The following is an 18,675-nucleotide window of genomic DNA, read 5'->3' as shown; positions in this document are numbered from 1 at the left end:
ATGTTGTCATCAGTACCGTCATGTTTGTACATGACGGTACAACGGGATTATATTATTATTATACATATATTATAACAATAAGTAATTTTGAAATCATCAAAAGTAAATCGATGCGAGCAACCAGCACGGTTGTCTCTGTCGATAATTAAGAAAATTATTGAATACTATGATGCGAGCGGCCATTTCAGACTCCAAACCTTAATTGATATATTATATTATATAACCAACAATAATAATATTTTATTAATAATATTATTTAATAAAAATAAAAGTGTGCAATGGTGACTATTATTTTGTTCAACAACTCGCAAAAATTAAAGTCACACCTAAACTAACAACAAAAGAAGATGTATATTATTATGTTACACAAACTTAAATATAAGACATATTATTTATTCAAAATTTGTGTCAATAATTTATACAGATAAAAATATTTATTTATTTTTGTAATCTTATACAAAACTATTTGTATTTCAGAATGCAGTTTAAATGTTGTCGTAAATCCAAAATCGAAGGAAGCACATTTACTGGCACACTCTTTTAAAAAAGTTAAAGAAATGCTCAGTTCCTTGAAAGTGAACAAAATTAGTAATATGAGCCCTAGGGAGTTCAAATTATATTATAATGTGTGCCAAAAGAGAACAAAAGAAGTAAATAACAATAAAAAAAGAAAATAACAAATGTTATTAAGCAGAAGAAGAAAATGTGCAGAAGTTGTGTGCAAACTGACAGAAGAGGAGATATTCTTTTGGTTATTACTCTATTATGGTTTTGGCTATTTATAAACGGCCACCAGCATGTCATAGACTTTTAAAAGGAATGTTTGCACTACCACGCCAAAGTAGTCTGAATAAACTGCTGAATAGAGTGCCCTTAAAACCTGGAATAAATGGACATATACTTTCTGCTTTAAAAAAATACCTCAAAATCATAGTGATCAGAACAACATTCGTATTTTGTCATATAATAAAATATCCATAAAAAAATATTTATATTATTATCGTCAACTCAATTAAATTCAGGGCTTTCAAGACCAGAGTAACCATGGCAAAAGTAATGAGGTTGCAACTAAAACCCTGATATTTAGCTTTCTTATATAAAAAAAACATATTTTTCACATACCCTAAAAGCAGATAGGTTGACTGTGATTTTAAAAGCAGTAAATTTACTATTTATTTTAAAAGATTTAATTAAATTTAAACTGTTGAACACACTTACCCAAAAACGACTGCTTTGAACGAATACATTGTTACTATTGAGACACTGTCTCGTTCGTTTTATAAGTGCATTGTTACTTTAACAGTTGTGTCACTGCTAAAATCTTAAATATGCTAATCGATAAAACGTCTGGTAAGAATGTTTCCATGTTAGTGTCAAGCCATTTCGTACTACAGTTTCCGCTCGAATTATATTATTAATTTATATAATTAAGGTACTTACACAGAATCTATATCTATCTATACTTACATAAGAAAAAGAAAAGAGTTGTATGTATGTATGTGTGTAAGTTTGTAATGAATAAAATGAAAAACTACTGGATCCATTTCGAAATTCTCTTTCATACAGAATGCTACATTAGCACTGAGTATCATAGGCTGTATTTATTTCTTACTAGAAAAATTTAGGGATCCCTACTAAAACTTCAATAATGTAACCCAAGAAGTGTAAAATATTGCCATAAAATGTTTTTCATCACATGAGCTGCAGAAATTGTTTGAGATACAATAAAAGAATATTCGCAAAAAATTAAGAATATATCCATTGAGGCCATTATTATATTAAGGCCAGTCGTGGCTCAGGGGCACAAAGCATGACTGTAAAACACTGGCTGGTTGTAGGTTCGATTTCCACTCGAGGAGACGAAATATTTATTTAAATTTATATTTCCTTTTCTTCGCTCTGGTGTTGAGGCAAAGCGCGGCGTTGAATTCTGCCATTCAACACACAATGCCTCAACACTTCGACAGAAAGTGGGGACCGGAGTGTCTCAGCACTAGGTACACACACACCCTTATACAGCGTGAAGCTGATTTTTTAGAACATAAGATTGAAATACCTAAGGTACGAGTAATTATGTGTAGGTGACAAATACCGCTGTTCGTAAGGTACAATAAAACTTTAAGATAAAGGAAAATAAAAAAATAAAAATCTCATGTATAGTTAAATAAAGCCTTAAAATAAAAATATAAAACAAATATTATATAAATAACATATTGAATAAACCAAATGTAAAAAATAAATAAGTAAACTAAAATTTAACGTCTTAAAAACAAAATGTTACAAAAAGGAAATGAATATTAATAAAAAATTGTTTTGACTACGAATAAAATTAGTTTATATTGTCGTCTTTTTGTTATAATAATATAAAGCAATAATTTTGATTTATTTAAATAAAAAAGATATGCATATATAATTTTGAAGTCGGTGTCAAGCTAATACCCTAATATGCTAATGTACTAGAATTTCAAGTTTGTTTTATTTGGCACCTACTTCCATCCCCACTCGATGAAATGAAATATTTTTATTTAATACTTATATTTTCATTTATTCGCTCTGGTATCGTGGCAAAGCGCGGCGTTGAGTTCCGCCACTCAACAAGCAATGCTTCCAGAATTCGGTAGAAAACCTATTTTCTCTAGGAACGGGCGCGCCGTTTACACACACTACACTTTTTACACTAGGTTCCCTGTACCTACTGTGCTGTGCTGTGTCTCAGTGCTCTACACAAACTAACCTACTTACATACTAAATTTCATAGTGCGTACCATAGGTTGTTATTACTTGCCTTTATAAAAAATATATAAAAGATCCAATCTTTCACTAATAGTACTAATTGTTCTAATCTAAGCCTGGCAACTCGGTTTGTAAAGTGCCAGGCAGAGGACAACAAGCCAAAAATCTTTTGCCTGAGGAAGCTCAGAAGTTCTGGTTGTCATTTCCGCGAAACAAGTTAGAAGCTTCACCTTTTTTCCTTCATAATATGATGGCCATTAGGGAATCTACTTTTAAGATAATCTATCTGTCTCAAGTCTGTTTTTTCAATTCCGCCAAAGACATTGTCTAATCAGTGGTGGAACTTAGCGTCGTGCTTATATAAATAAGACAAGGTCCCATAAGGTTAATATTGTTTATTAAAATTATCAATAATTTGTGTCTGTTTTAATACAACAAATATTGCGCTGACGAAAAATATCGACAAAAATGGTAAAAATTATATTGTAAAAAATTATGCTATAATAATAAAGGGCAGAAATGTCATAAAGGTAAACCGGCTTCAAAATTAATTTGACTTTGACTGGTAAGAAATAAAACAACAATATTTGTTCAGACAACAACAATAGCTCGTTTATTTTCCTTTAATACACAACAGTGAAAGAATATTACGACAATTCTATAGTTAAACAACATTACGACACCAACACCTTAAGCTTTATAGGACTAGAATTAACTTGGTTGTAAATAAATAGACTGTAAAATAAAAATAAAAAATATCATTTATATAACTGTAGTCCTAAAATGAAATATTTTATTTAAAATATATTTTAAAGAAATAGCTATAAGTATTTCTTTTTTAGGGCTTCATAAGAGAATAGTGAAAAATAGAACTCTAATAGATGCATCATGTATGACTGTCGCCCGAAAAACTAAAATGTCACAAGCATTTTACTTACTAATCAAAACTGCAACGTTTTAATTATATTCGAAAATTCATAATTATTTGTAGTGATATGATATAATTTATTTTATTATAAAGAAAATAAACAAAAAAAAAGACTCCAATAAGTCATAAATACATATATCATTAATCAAGCAAACAATTACATCAAAAATCATTTTTGTAAGAATTGACAATAAGATCATTTATCATGAACTTAAAAGATACTTAATAAAAAGTATAACTAAATAAAGCCCCCCATTTCCTAATTTATGGCCACCATTATCCTTTCTCATTCTCTTCTGTCTTTTATTAAGCCCCTTATGGATACAATCCTCTGCACCTCGTAGTGTTCTGTTTTTGACTACACATCCATAGAATTGGGCAGATGCTCTGGGTATCCTCATTTTCCTGGGATCTTCAAAATCTATCTCGTACAAGCCAAATTTTGTTCTAAAATTATTAAGTCAGATTAAAATTCCATTCTCCGTTTAAATAGTAGGCTCATCAAATAAAATAAATAAAATTGTATAGAAAAATCATAATTATTTATAGTCGCAGCCAGGACTTTCTCTAAGAAAATAATTGCACCTGAACGAATACATTATGAATAAATCTAATTGGGTATATAGATATACGTACGAGTATATATTTTTTTAAATTTGATTCTTTAAAGAAAATTGGAAAATACAGCTTATCTTAAGCCAAGCCAGGGTCAGAGTTGTTCTAACTCTGCCTCCCCAAGACATTTTGTTCCATCATCTACTTATTCCAATTATGAGTACCAATATAGTATAACATTTTCTTACTTGTAACCATCTGACCATTCAAAGTTGTCTATTAGCGTCCATACTGTGTAACCGATTACGTTAACACCATCATATCTTATCGAGAGAGCTATCTGTAAAAGCATATATTCTGTTTAGCATATTAGATATTCTAATTAGTCTTTTAAAATGAGGCCATCGAGGCAGATGAGGGTATTAGATGAGTGTACATTACATAGAACGTATGTCTAGATTTTCATCTCTATACACGCAATATCTTGAAATTGGGCAAAAAATATGAAAAGTGGGTGCACTTTGGAGCTCATCTCTTTAGATGCGTCAGGTTTTAAAAATGAAAAGGATCATCCATAGAAGACCTAGGCTTCCTCGTTCTACTCAGCGCGGCCTTGATTTCCACCACTTTATATGCAAAATCTCGGGAAACAAGAGCGTATATTAATTAACATTAGGTTATTTAAACCTACCCTACTACATGTGTGATACAGTGTAAAGCTGAAAAAAAAGGAATAAAATATTTACTCATAACATTACTCATTTAAAAACTATTAAATAGAAAAGAATAAGATACCTGTTCCAGATGTTCTCGCAGAAATTTAACCCGTCCACGGTCATTGAGTTCGTAGCCGACAGAAGAATAACCATTTTCGGTAATCAGAATAGGCAAGTTGTATTCTTTATGCAGCCATTTCAACTGAGTACGTAGACCTTTCGCGAAAATCTGTAGAAATATAATAATTAAATCTGATGAAATATATAATTAAAGGCAAAATTGCTACTTGAGTTATTTTATAAGAAGGCTTAATGAAACCGTTTAAGATTTAGCCAATTCAATGGAATTCGCTAAATCTTTAGTTTTGTTGTTTTATATTGCTTGAAAGATTATTATTTGTATAATCATAGAAAAAAATGAGAGTGAATGATGATAAAAAATATCAAGATTCTATCGACGATTCCAATGCAAGTTGACCTTATATCTGTAGAATCAATATTATTTTAATTTGTAGTGCATATAAATAAATAAAATATGAATATATCAAGACATACTTACAGGCAACACAGGTGAAGAACCAAAATAAGATCCTGGCGGTTTTTCCAAAACAGCATTCAGTTCTGGTGAGCCGCTTATAAACCAGTACCCAATATTTTCTCCAGGCTTAGCAGGCCTTATCATATTTGTCGTATAGTAGTTTAAGCCTAGGAAGTCTGCTGTACCTTAATAAAATAAATAAAGCAATATGTCAAGGGATTAATACTTGTTACCTTAGCAATTTTTATTTCTGTTTTACGCTTTATCGAACCCAAAACGGGAAAATTAAATGAATTTAAATGGGAATTCTACTATAATGGTCTTATTCATAAAATAATGTTATTACTTTTAATAAATACCTCTCATATATTCAATTTCATCTTGGGTAAATTCTGGTAGCCTGGATCTGTTATATCCAGCTTCAAAGCTTATTTTGCGCATATGATCCTCAATAGATTTGGGCCATCCTCCTTGTTTAGTCATTACAGGATGACAATATCTGCCAGCCTGTCAATATGGAATATATTATTGGTTTTGTAATTCATTTTCTAATATTTCTGTCGAATTCGAAATGTCGAATGGAGTGTCTTAACAATAGATTCTCTCTGCCTACCCTGCTGGATGTAAATCACCTTTCCGCCAGACTTTGGGATGTTGCAAATTGAATGGCGTAACTTAAAGTAGAGTTATAAGAAAATGAATAAATACCGAATGTTGGCGTCCTAATTCTGCCAACTCTTTATATTTTGGAGAAGCCGGTTCAACCCACAAAATATTGTTCGCTAGTGAGACCATACCTAGAATACGAATTACAATCTTCGTTCAAACGTTTTGTTTTTCTAATTTAAAATCGGCTAACACTGTACATACATTGTTAATATATATTTTTTTTTATAACGTTTACATATTTAAATATTCACTTACCATAACATGAGCTTATTTCATATAAAATATTTTTAAATTATTTACATTTATTAATCTTATATTAATTCAACACCGCGTTTTGCCTCGTTACCAGAGAAAATGTAGGATTCTTTTGTAGGAAATTAACTATAAATATAAGTTTGTAAGCCGTCGTAGTGCACAAGGGTGTGACTGTAATGCGTCGGTTCGGTCGGTGGGTTCGATTCCCACTCGAGGATGTGAAATATTTATTTACGTTTATATTTCCATTTCTTCGCTCTGGTGACGAGGCAAGAAGAACGGCGTTGAGTTCTGCCCCTCAACACGCAATGCCTCCAGAATTTGGCATGGTGTGTCTGGGTAACTTAAAAGATATAAGCGCCTTCGAACCTATTAGAAGCAATCACCGGCTTTGTTAACATAAGTTACAAAAAATTTATCACTAAATGGTTCTTATTGTAGTTTTGCTATAATATGTTTGTAGGTGTCTGTAATTTACTATGGTTTAAAGCTATCTGGAACTTTCAGATTTTATAAAGTAAGGAAGGTCTGGTTTAGACTCCCCCTCTATCTCTCTATCTCTATCTATGTTATACTTATTAATGATGTATATAAACGTATATTAACATACCTTTATTAAATGAATATTTATTGTAATAGATCTTATATGCTCTAGCGTGTGCCAATAAAATGTACTTGTTGCATAGATACGGTGCAAATATCGGCTCTAATATCCCCGGAGCAAACTTCCCACTGTTGTATATAAAATCGCACACTGATATGGCTTCGTTGATAGTTAGCCATGTTTTTACTCTATCAGCGTAAAGAGAGAATACAATGTCAGCGTAGTCTCCAAACCAATCGACTATGTTTGGGTTCGTCCAGCCACCTGGAAATATAATAAGTCTTAATCTTTGTAAGTAAGCCTTTTTTTAGCTCCACGCTGTATCCCACATATAGAATAGGTAACCTGGGGACCTAGTGTTAATATATTCCGTTTCCACTAAGACACTTCCGTTCCACGTTCCTTATGTCACACAAAAATAGTTCTCGATTTGAACCAGCAGTTTGTACTTTGTGAGACTAGTGCGTTCAACCAAACTAACTAACTAACGATATAGATAGCAAAGATTAAATAAGTACGATTAGAAAGTTCAACTTTTATTTATGGTGACCATAGTGTTCAATACCTTTACTCTAAAGAATATAATATGTTAATGAACATGCTGTAACCGCATAAACCAGTGAAGGAAGAGAAAACCTAGTGCTAAGATACTCTATTCTCCTCACACCGCCCAATTTTCGAGTGAGCTGGCGAATCTTTGTTTTGTTACCAGAATGAGGTAACGAAAACAATTGATTCCACTGAGTGGGAATTGCACCCACTACAGACGCGTTTACAGTCAGGCAAATTTATTGAAATTCATCATGCAAAAATATATTTTACCCATATCCTGTATCGCCACCGGTAGTTCCCAATGGTAGAGAGTCACAATAGGCTCGATGCCTTTAGCAAGTAAGCCGTTTATCAACTTGTTATAGTATTCTACACCAGCTTTGTTGATTTTATTTGAAAAGCCATTAGGAAGAATTCTTGCCCAATTTATTGAGAATCTGAAACAAAAGGAAATTACATTATACATTTTATTCTCCTTCGAGATCTTTGACAGAAAATGATGCCCCAGTCTGGTAATACCCCAAAAAATGTGGCAGTATCAGACTGTAAATACGATGATAGTTCTGTTCTGTTCTCATTACAATTAATCCGTAATGTTTCTAGGATTGTCTGGTAGATGCTTAAAGCAATAAGGCCGCCTTTGCATACGTGTTCTTCTTTTTTATTTATATTTTTCATGTTATATATTTCTTTGTTTTGTGTGTGCAATATATCTATTCTATTTTGATGTTTTTTTGCCACTCGATAGCTAGGACGAAGGACAAAGCGTCTTGACTTAAGTTTTCTCTGACTATCATATGGGCGTGGAAGCTTAGATCTCTGATTTCTTAAATGAAACTTTTTATAATAACAAATATAAGCTCAAACGAGCGGGATCATTTTACATTTTAAAATCCACGCAAGCAAAGTTGCGGGTGATTACTAGTTTGGTTTTTTATATCTTCTTTTTCTTCTTATATATTGTAGGTTTGACATTTCTTATTTTAGCTTCATATTGTATCCCGCACATAACAAGGTAAGCAGAGGGAATCTAGTGTTAAAACACTCCGTTCTCATTAAGACACTCACGTTTGCTGTTACCAGAGCGAGAAAATAAAAATATTAAATGTTTTATTTCCTCGAGTGAGAATCGAAGCCGTCACCATCATGTTTACGAGTCACGTTTAGCCACGACTGGCCTCAAGTTATAAGTAAGGTAAATTTTAATAAATTCAGTGGATTTCACGACTTAAATATGAAATATTTGTTTAATATAAAGCCACACTATAATCATCACAATAATTCTATTATTATGACGTAGGAAGTATTTTTCCGCACGAGCCTTGTCCTAAATAATTTACATTTAGATGGTTAATTTAATTATATCTATTTATGTTATTAATACTTTACACGCAATGCCACAAAAATGCAGTGGAAAGCGCGGAACGGAAGTGTCTCAATGGAGAACGGAGTGCCTTGACACTAGGTTCCTAGGTTCTTAATGTTTCCTCTGCCTATATCACTATGAGCGGGATACAGCATGAAGAATTGAAGCTATGAAGATTATTATGGCGTACTGGGAGAGCGGTTGACTGCAAAACTGGTTTTGACTTTAATCAGAATTCAGGGGAATAGAATTAATTGAATTTTCTCACTGTGGTAAACAGGGTACCTAAATAGTAGATTCCAAGTATATTATATATTATTAGATTATTATTATTATCTTTCTAAATTCCTCAATGTCATCCCTTCCGAGGAAATTAATAAAAAAATGGCGTCTAACCTGTAAAACTGAAGTCCCATGTCGACAGCTGCATCTATGTCATCTTGCCATCGGTGATACGAATCCGCTGCTACGTCCCCAGTAGCTCCGCCTTTTATCTTATCTGGATGTTCATGGACAAATCTATCCCAAATATTTTCACCTTTACCTATAAAAATACACCTTTATGATTAAAATTGCAAAATAATTTTAGTTACATTTTAATATTTGGGGACGTCGCGACGCAATGGAACAGCGTCTGATGTAGATGTAGAATATTGGTTTCCACCAGCCAATATCTATTCAATGTATGGAAAATGGATTACGGTATGTCCAAAACTACATTGCACTCTGTCTATCCTTGCATTTTATATGTACCTATAAAGCATCATTATTTTGTATGGCTACACCGTCCCCGGACAAAATAAGGTAGGCAGAGGAAACTTAATGTTAAGACACTCTGTTCCCCCTTCATATTGAATAGTGAAAATCGACATCAAGCTTTGTCTTCCACCAGAGAAGAACTAAAAAATTCCAATTTTTTTGATTTCAAATCCTATATCTTATAAAACAAAGTCGCTTTTCGTGTCTGTCTGAACTTTCTAACTCTTCTTCTTCTTAACCACCCAACGGATTTTTATGCGGTTTTCACCATTAAGTCGAGTATTTCTCAGAGAAGGTTTATATATAGTTTATTATTTGTACATTCTTATGTAAATTAACATAAATACGATAAATGTGTATAAAGTTCTACCCGTTGAGACACTTTCGCGCATGCGCTGCTTTAATGGTAAGTACTATATGAAAATAATGTACTGAAGTATTGTTCCTCTTAATGAGATCTACAAAAAAGTCCGCGACAGCATACTTTTATCTTTTAAGAATAACGTGTAGTGATCATATTTCTGTCTAAAAATAATAATTTCAATATATTTTTAATTGTGAGGGATATTTTTCCATAATGGTATTAATCCTTATGCTTTAAAATACTTTATGAATTTTCTACGTTAAAAGACAAAATTTGCTTTTTACACTATTTCGAAAATGCGAATAGTTTTAGAGAAAAGCGCATTTAATTGTTGACACATCCCGCCGTTGACACATCAGCTATGTTTCACTTATCCCTTACTCTCAGCATATAAATAATTATATTAATTATGTTGGCCATTTAATGTAGATCAAAACTGTCTTTTACTGTTTTTTTTTTTCATTTTAATAAGTACTTTAGAAGTTGTTACAATATCAAAACATCCTTGCTGCGAAACGCGCCCCGCGACGTTTTGCTTATACAAGCGCGTCATGAGCAGTCATCGGTGGTTCAGTGGTAGAATGCTCGCCTGCCACGCGGGCGGTCCGGGTTCGATTCCCGGCCAATGCATTCTCTTTAATTTTCCTCACAGGCAGCCAAATAGTGCTTGCTTTTCATCAGGGACAGAATACCCTCTTCAGCATTAACCACAAGCTCGAAAAAAAACCCGCCCGCTATATAGGCATTGCAACGAAGATTTAGATGCGTTTGCACGTATTGGATCAGCGCGATATATTTGGTTTCATATTTTTTATAGTAGTTATTAGTAGGTTTTTGTTTATAATTTCTTCCGTTTAAAAATGGTCATTTAACTATCTAAAGTCATTTAAAAATATTTTAATAAGTACTTGAAAAGATTAGTAGCACAGATTTAAAATTACGGTACCTACTAAAAAATCCTTGCTGTGTAAAACAATTGGAAAATCCTTATTGAAACTACGAAAATGCGGGTTGTATTAGAGTTTAATTAATTTTCACATTATCTTAAGTGCTTTGCAAACATACATTATATGAATAATTCAGTAGTAAAAGCGGGCGAAGTCGCACAGGGGGTCACTAGTTTCATATAAATTTCTTCGGCTGGAAATCGAATCCATAACCATAGCTACTATAATCTGTCACGACGGCTTCACCATCTACCATATGAATTATTTCTTTGTGTTGAACAAACTCTTCTAGATGATGTGAAAAGTTGGATTGCACCGCCCTACAACCAATATCGGGCAGATACTGAAGAAAGCAGTATTTTGACATTAGTAATCTCATGTAAGCTTGTCGTGAACTATAAAAGGATACAGAGTGAAAATAAAAAATAAATTACTTTTTAACTTTGCCTTACCGTCTTCATTCCAGGCTCCTTCTACCTGGTACGACGATGTCGCTGCCCCAAATTTAAAACTCGGCGGAAATTGTAGTTTCGAAGCAGGGCTTTGTGCAATAGCTTCACTCAATAAAACTGGTATTACCAAGCTGAGAACAATCGTAATACGTACAATAAATATTTAATAGATTTATTTAGAAAGACTCGAGCCTGCTCGAGCTTTAGAAAGACTCGAGGCTTCCTCTGCCTACCGTGCATTATACGGGGTAGGGCGTAAAGATGGAAAAAAAAACATTTGCTGTAGCATAAATACATACGAGTATTATCTCGTGGATTTTTATATTAGTGACGATGTTTATTTAACCAATAATCATTCATTTTCAGATTTCCCTCCACAAACAACGGCCTTAGGTTCCGTTACGTAACTAAGTATACCAACAATATCTAAGTATAAAAAAATAAATTAATTAATAAATAAAAAAATACATTAATTTGTGTATAAATCCACAAAATTATAGACAATACTCGATTATTATAGGAATAAACAACCGTTATAGAAAGGTCGTTGATATTAATCACAATATGAACGATATCTTTATATTAACGAAGTGAGTCAAGGAATAAGTGCTTATTTTTTTATGATTATCCTTAAAACTTGGTAAAATGGAAAAAAAACCCAAGTGTTGTATATGACACATGTCATGTCATGACACATTCTAGACCCGTATTTATAAATAGAGATCGTTCTTGAGAGGCCGTTCTCATTGATAAATATACAGTTTATGCTCCAAATGAGTGCTCCAGGTAATTCCTAAATTCGCATTTTCAATCTTGATGTTTTCAATCACTTACACGGCCGTTAATAACAATTGTAACGATTCATTTAATACAACATGAGATTTGACGAAACTGTGACCTTCTAATATGGTTTAACTTCGTTTATTAATAGTGTTTTTTGTCCAGTAATAGGTTCTTATGGCATTAATCCCGGCTATTGCCAGGGTCTGCCTTCCTACTCAACCTACTCCAGTTTGCACGGTCTTTTGTGTAATGGGTTCTTATGAATATTATTATTGGTTATGGTATGGTAGTTACAAAAGCTTGGATCTAAAAGCTTGAGTTTGAGCTAAGCTTAAAATAATTTTATAGGTTCCCTCGAGTGGGATTCGAAACTTGACCTACCGCATTTATAGTGGTACGCTTGTATCCCTACGCCACGACTGTCCTAAAAAAGTATGAACTTAGGCTCTTTTTTATAAATAGCTCTCAAATCTGTGATCGATCTTAAGATGCCGTTTTCGTTCATAGATATGTAATTTATGAATGAAAACGGCACCTCAAGATCGATCTCAGACTTGAGAGCGATTTATAAAAACGGACCCTAAAGTCCTAAACCAATAATATAATTCGTGTTTTTTCTTATTGTATCTGTCAACTTTTTTCCAGGTATATCTTGCAAGCGTCATAAATATATTTGCTTTTATAATTACTATTATAAATCTTTATAGAACGTAAATCATTACTACTATTTTTTTACTTACTTTTGTTTTTTTGATGTTCTTTTATGTTTTTAATTTTTTGTTAATATTAAAGGCTTTTTTGAATGATTTTTAAAAAAAGGAATGACAAGTATTATTGTTACTGTATAATATTTGAGTATGATAATATTCCAAGCCCCTCTTATCTAGGCTTCCAAACACGTGTCGTATATCGCAGCGTAAGAGGGCAGTGCCTGATTTGCAAAAATATATGAAACATTCGGTATTTTATTTAGGTACCAGAACGAGGGAACTTAAATTTCATTCTCCCGACCGGGAATCAAATCCACAATCATCGCGCTGTTCTGTTTAATCAGGACGGCCGCTTATGTACGACATTTTCACCTCAACGACATTTGATTATCTACAATATCCTCTTAAGCATACACTTTAATATATTAAAGACAAATTTTATTAACAAGATTAAACAGCTTAGGCATAATTCTGCCTCTATATAAATTTGTTAATGACAATTTAGATTAAAAAAGAATAACAAATAATATAACGTAATGTTTTTTTAAAGGGGGAGCCAGAGTACGAGTTATGGTAGCTTGACGTTTTTTACCGCATAGTAGAGTAATTATATAAAAACTAGTGTTACGACACTCTGTTCCCTCCATGGTACCACCCACGCACCATCCAATTTTCAAGACAGTACGTGTTGAGAGGCGTCGTGTTTTGTCTTGCTATCAAAGCGAGAGAAATTAATGGAAATGAAATGGAACTCCAGACCGACGATTATAGTTGAATCTGTGCCACGACGGCCTTAAAAACTAATAGGAGTTAAGCTGTAATGAGTGTTAGTTGTTTTCTTAATTAAGCAATTGGTTTTATAAAAATCGGTATCTCAGTAAAGTCGGTATCTGAGGCCAGTCGTGGCGTAGGGTCACAAAGTGTGACTGTAACGGACTGGTTGTGGGTTCGATCCCCACTCGAGAAATGAAATATTTATTTAAATTTATATTTCCATTTCTTCGCTCTGGTGTCGAGGCAAAACGCGGCGTTGAGTTCTGCCACTCAACATGCAATGCCTCCAGAACTCGGCAGAAAGAGGGGAATGGAGTGTCTTAACACTAGGTTCCCTCTGCCTACCCTGCTGTGTGCGGGATAAAGCGTGAAGTTGATTTTTGTACGGAACAATCTCTGAGCGAGTTTTCTTTTGAGCTTGTCGATTTCTTGTGAATTAGTTTTAAATGAATTATTGTTTTACAGCCACAATCACAAAAAAATGAAAAAATATATATTGCATAGCACAAATTTAAGACAAGAGTCTATTGATTTGTAACTTATTTATTTCTGTTTAATATTAAAAAGATAAATTCATTTGGCATGGAATTTGTCTAACTTATGTTATTTAAAAAAATATGTAGAATAATATAATTTAAATACTACACAAACTCAACAAAATAAAAATTAATAGTAATTAATTAACAAGTAATATATGAATAATATATAAAAAAAGGAGACGATTCTTTTATAATTAACTTGAACACACTTACCAAAGACTGACTGCTTTGAACGAACACATTGTTACTACTGAGACACTGTGGTCGTTCGTTTTATAAGTACATCCCTAGTTGCTCTAACGGTTGTGTTGCAGCTAAAATCTTAAATATGCTAAGCGATATAACGTCTAGTGCGAATATTCGCAGCTAAAGCTTCAATATTTTTCCTTAGTGTCAGGACACTTTGTTCTCCGATTTCCGTTCGAATTATATTATGAATTATAATCTATATCTGAACTAATATTGTAAAGAAGAAATGCTTGTATGTATGTTTGGAAGGAATAAACTCATTAACTATTGTAACCATTTCAAAAATTCTTTCTGCATTAGTATGCTCTCCATCACTCATTACACATACATGCATACATACATACATAGAGTATATATATTAGCGATCCCAACTAATAATTCAATAATGTAAACTAAGGAGTAAAAGGAATTACCATAAAATGTCTTTCATTGAATGCGCTGCAGAAATTATTGAAGATAGAGCAAAAAATATTCTACAAAATTAAAAGACATATCCATATATCCAAAAAAAAATGTTTGATACCGTATGTACTACAGTAGTTTTGACAATACAATTACTTTTTTACCGAAATGCTGACCATAATCAAACCATGTTATTTATACCTTTAAAGTAATCTTTATCTTTCAAATTCTCTGTATCCCGCCGAAAGCAGGGTAAGCAGAAAGAACGTAGTGTTAAGACACTCCGTTCCCCACTTTCCGCGGTATCCTGGCGGCATTGTGTGTTGGGTGTCGAAACTCAACGCCGCGCTTTGCCCTAGCTGTGTAGATAAATATTTCATTTCCTCAAATAGAAATCCTCAAATTGATAATCAAATTATATCTAAACTAGCGACCCTCTTGCGGCTTCGCCCGCTTTAGCTGCTGGATTAATCATATAATGTATGTTTGCAAAGCACTTAAGATAATATGAAAATTAATTAAACCCTAATGCAACCCGCATTTTCGTAGTTTCAATAAGGATTTTCCAATTGTTTTACACAGCAAGGATTTTTTAGTAGGTACCGTAATTTTAAATCTGTGCTACTAATCTTTTCAAGTACTTATTAAAATATATTTAAATGACTTTTTTTAGATAGTTAATGACTATTTTTAAACGGAAGAAATTATAAACAAAAACCTACCTACTAATAACTACTACAAAAAATATGAAACAGAATATATCGCGCTGAAATAATACATTCAACTCGAATTATCCTATATGTGCAAACGCATCTAAATCTTCGTTGCTATAAAGGCAGGCAGGTTTTTTTTCGAGCTTGTGGTTAATGCTGAAGAGGGTATTCTGTCCCTGATGAAAAGCAAGCACTACGTGGCTGTCTGTGAGGAAAATTAAATAGAATGCATCGGCCGGGAATCGAACCCGGGCCGCCTGCGTGGCAGGCGAGCATTCTAGCACTGAACCACCGATGCGTGTAAGGCAGGCGGGCGCGGCGGACGCGCTTGTATAAGTAAAACGTCGCGGGGCGCGGAGGGACGCATGGCGAGTGGCGAGCCGTTTCGCAGCAAGGATTTTTTGATATTGTAACAACTTAGTACTTGTTAAAATGAAAAACAGTAAAAGACAGTTTTGATCTACATTAAATGGCCAACGTAACTAATGTACTTATTTATATGCTGAGAGTAAGGGATAAGTGGAACTTGAGTAACATACAGCTGAGGTGTCAACGAAGTGATGTGTCAACAATTAAATGCGTTTTTCTCTAAAACAATTCGCAATTTCGAAATAGTGTAAAAGCAAATTTTATCTTCGTTTAACGTAGAAAATTAATAAAGTATTTTAAAGGATAAGGATTAATACCATTATGGAAAAATATGACTCGCAATAAAAAATATATTGAAATTATTATTTTTAGACAGAAAAATGATCACTACGCGTTATTCTTAAAAGATACGAATATGCCGTCGCGGACTTTTTTGTAGATTTTATTAAGAGGAACAATACTCCACTACATTTTTTTCATGTAGTACTTACCATTAAAGCAGCGCATGCGCGAAAGTGTCTCAACGGGTAGGACTTTATACACATGTATCGTATTTATGTAAATTTACATAAGAATGTACAAATAATAAACTATATATAAACCTTCTATGAAAAATACTCGACCTAATGGTGAAACCCGCATCAAAATCCGTTGTGTGATTTAGAAGAAGAAGAGTTAGAAACAACATACAGACACGAAAAGCGATTTTGTTTTATAAGATATAGGATAAATAAATTAATATTCAAAACTATTTCAATACTAACAATACAAGTTTACTTTTTGAATTATTTAAATAGGACATTCCATTCATAATATTTTACGAATTTAAGAATGTTAATTTGAACAAAATATTTCTCGAGTAGGACCTTATGTTTTGTTGTATAGTGTACCTACAGTTAAGCTTGAAGGTAAGTTAAAAAAAACGTTAAATAAAAGTTTAAAAAATGTTAAAAAAAATTAATATAGATAATATAATTAATAAAGGAATGTAAAAAAACAAGTATTCAAAATTAAACACCTTAAAATAAACATAAAGCAATAAAAGTTATAAATAAAACTTTGTTTCAACTACAAAGAAAATTAGTGTAAATTGTCTTTTTATTATAAATTCTTATATTAATATTGATTCATGGACGTTTTGATTACCTACTTATCATATTGTTAAGTGACTGTGATTATTTATTTTTATTCTGCGTTTACCTAAAAATGTACAAAATACGTAAAACACTTAATATGTGAATGCACAACATTAATTTTACTATTTATTAAGGAAAAATGTATAAAAATTTTAACGTATAAAAATTAAAAAGTGGGGAATGGATTGTCTTAACACTAGGTTCCCTCTGCCTACCCTGCTTCGTCGCGTCTATGACATTTTTTGTCTACGCTGGTCAAATGCAACAAGTGACATATTGGTGGTTAGGTATAATACTGTATTTTATGTTTCCTTATTTTTTTTATTTATTTTCACATCGTATTCCACATAAAGGTGAACAGTGAACCTAGAAACTCAACGAGATATTGATTTTATTAGCACCCTCTCAACAAAATAAAGAAAATGGGTGAAGGTAAAACAAGAATCGTTATTAAGCACGAAACATTAATATGGCGTTGTAAAAATATTCTTTCAAAAACACATCGGACTTAATAAAAATTTATGGTACCACAGTATTTGGCTTGCTCAAAGAAACTGTGTCAACAATAAACTTTATAAACCAATTTTTACAATTTTTCATTACGTATTACTGAAGATGGTGACAAAAATCAACAATATAATAATAGTAGAGAATACAAATCAATTTAAAATTAAAAAACCTCTTTTTCGATTGTCCCTTCTGAGAATTTGCTTAATTGACTATTAGCAGTCAATGCTGTCTGTATTTATATTATTAACCCTCTGCGATTCACGTGGTAGTCTAATGGACCCCGCGATATACAAATTTCGGTTTATCATATACCACTGGTTTTTAAATTTAAGCATCGCCGCTTCCAGTACCTTACTGTGATGAGTTTACGGATCGGATAATATACGAGTATAACAGGTGGTCTCAGGTAGCCCACGGGTGCATGCAAGAAAGAAAGAGTCCACGTCCAAGAGATTACCATGTCAGCAGTAAGGTAAGTGTCTACTGGACTACCACCTTAGTAGAATGGTTATAATTTCATACTATCTCTATTCTAGATAATGTGCGTTTTTGTATTATTTTGCGTTGTTTTAGAATTGTATTTTATTAACATAAAGAATATATATTTATACTAGTACCAGGGGCCCGCTCGCGGTTTCACCCGCGTGAACTATGTTATTATTAATTTCTGTCTCCATGGCTACGTCCTAGTGACGTCTATGCAAAATTTGAGACTCCTAGCATTTGTAGTAACGAAGTTTCATACAAAATTTCAACCCCAAAAACAACCCCTTAGAAGTCGAATATTGCAAATTCCCGTCTTAGCGAGCACCTACGTCCTATAAATAACTCCTATGCAAAATTTGAGATTCCTAGCACATGTAGTTTCTGAGATTTCGTGATGAGTGAGTGACCTTTCGATTTTATATATATACACAGGGTGTCCCAGGAGTCAACGATAAAACGAAACCAGGTGATAGACCAAGTCGTGACAGTTATGAGAAAAATATAAAAAAAAATCTTTATTGAAAATCGATCGAATTTATTGAAATCTCGAGCAATGTCCTTATAAG

At 32.8% G+C, this 18,675-nt stretch overlaps 1 protein-coding gene across 1 annotated transcript; it reads right to left on the bottom strand.

The window, feature by feature from the left end:
• Positions 1-3,454: 3,454 nt before the first annotated feature.
• Positions 3,455-11,564, bottom strand: LOC146533589 (cytosolic beta-glucosidase-like). Its single transcript, XM_085194214.1, has 10 exons — positions 11,439-11,564; positions 9,313-9,460; positions 7,821-7,987; positions 7,005-7,262; positions 6,179-6,267; positions 5,830-5,977; positions 5,492-5,655; positions 5,012-5,161; positions 4,465-4,556; positions 3,455-4,108 (listed from the first exon to the last, which is right to left on the bottom strand). The coding sequence occupies exons 2-10, from the start codon at positions 9,330-9,332 to the stop codon at positions 3,865-3,867; spliced, it is 1,332 nt and encodes a 443-aa protein (XP_085050340.1). The 5' UTR covers positions 9,333-9,460; positions 11,439-11,564; the 3' UTR covers positions 3,455-3,864.
• Positions 11,565-18,675: the final 7,111 nt, after the last annotated feature.

Source organism: Heliconius melpomene, chromosome 12 (genome assembly GCF_056956725.1).
Source record: "Heliconius melpomene rosina isolate 202511_hmr_F chromosome 12, ASM5695672v1, whole genome shotgun sequence".
NCBI lineage: Eukaryota > Metazoa > Arthropoda > Insecta > Lepidoptera > Nymphalidae > Heliconius > Heliconius melpomene.
Note: the sequence above shows the minus strand (reverse complement) of the source record. Positions and strands in the feature narration are given on the sequence as shown.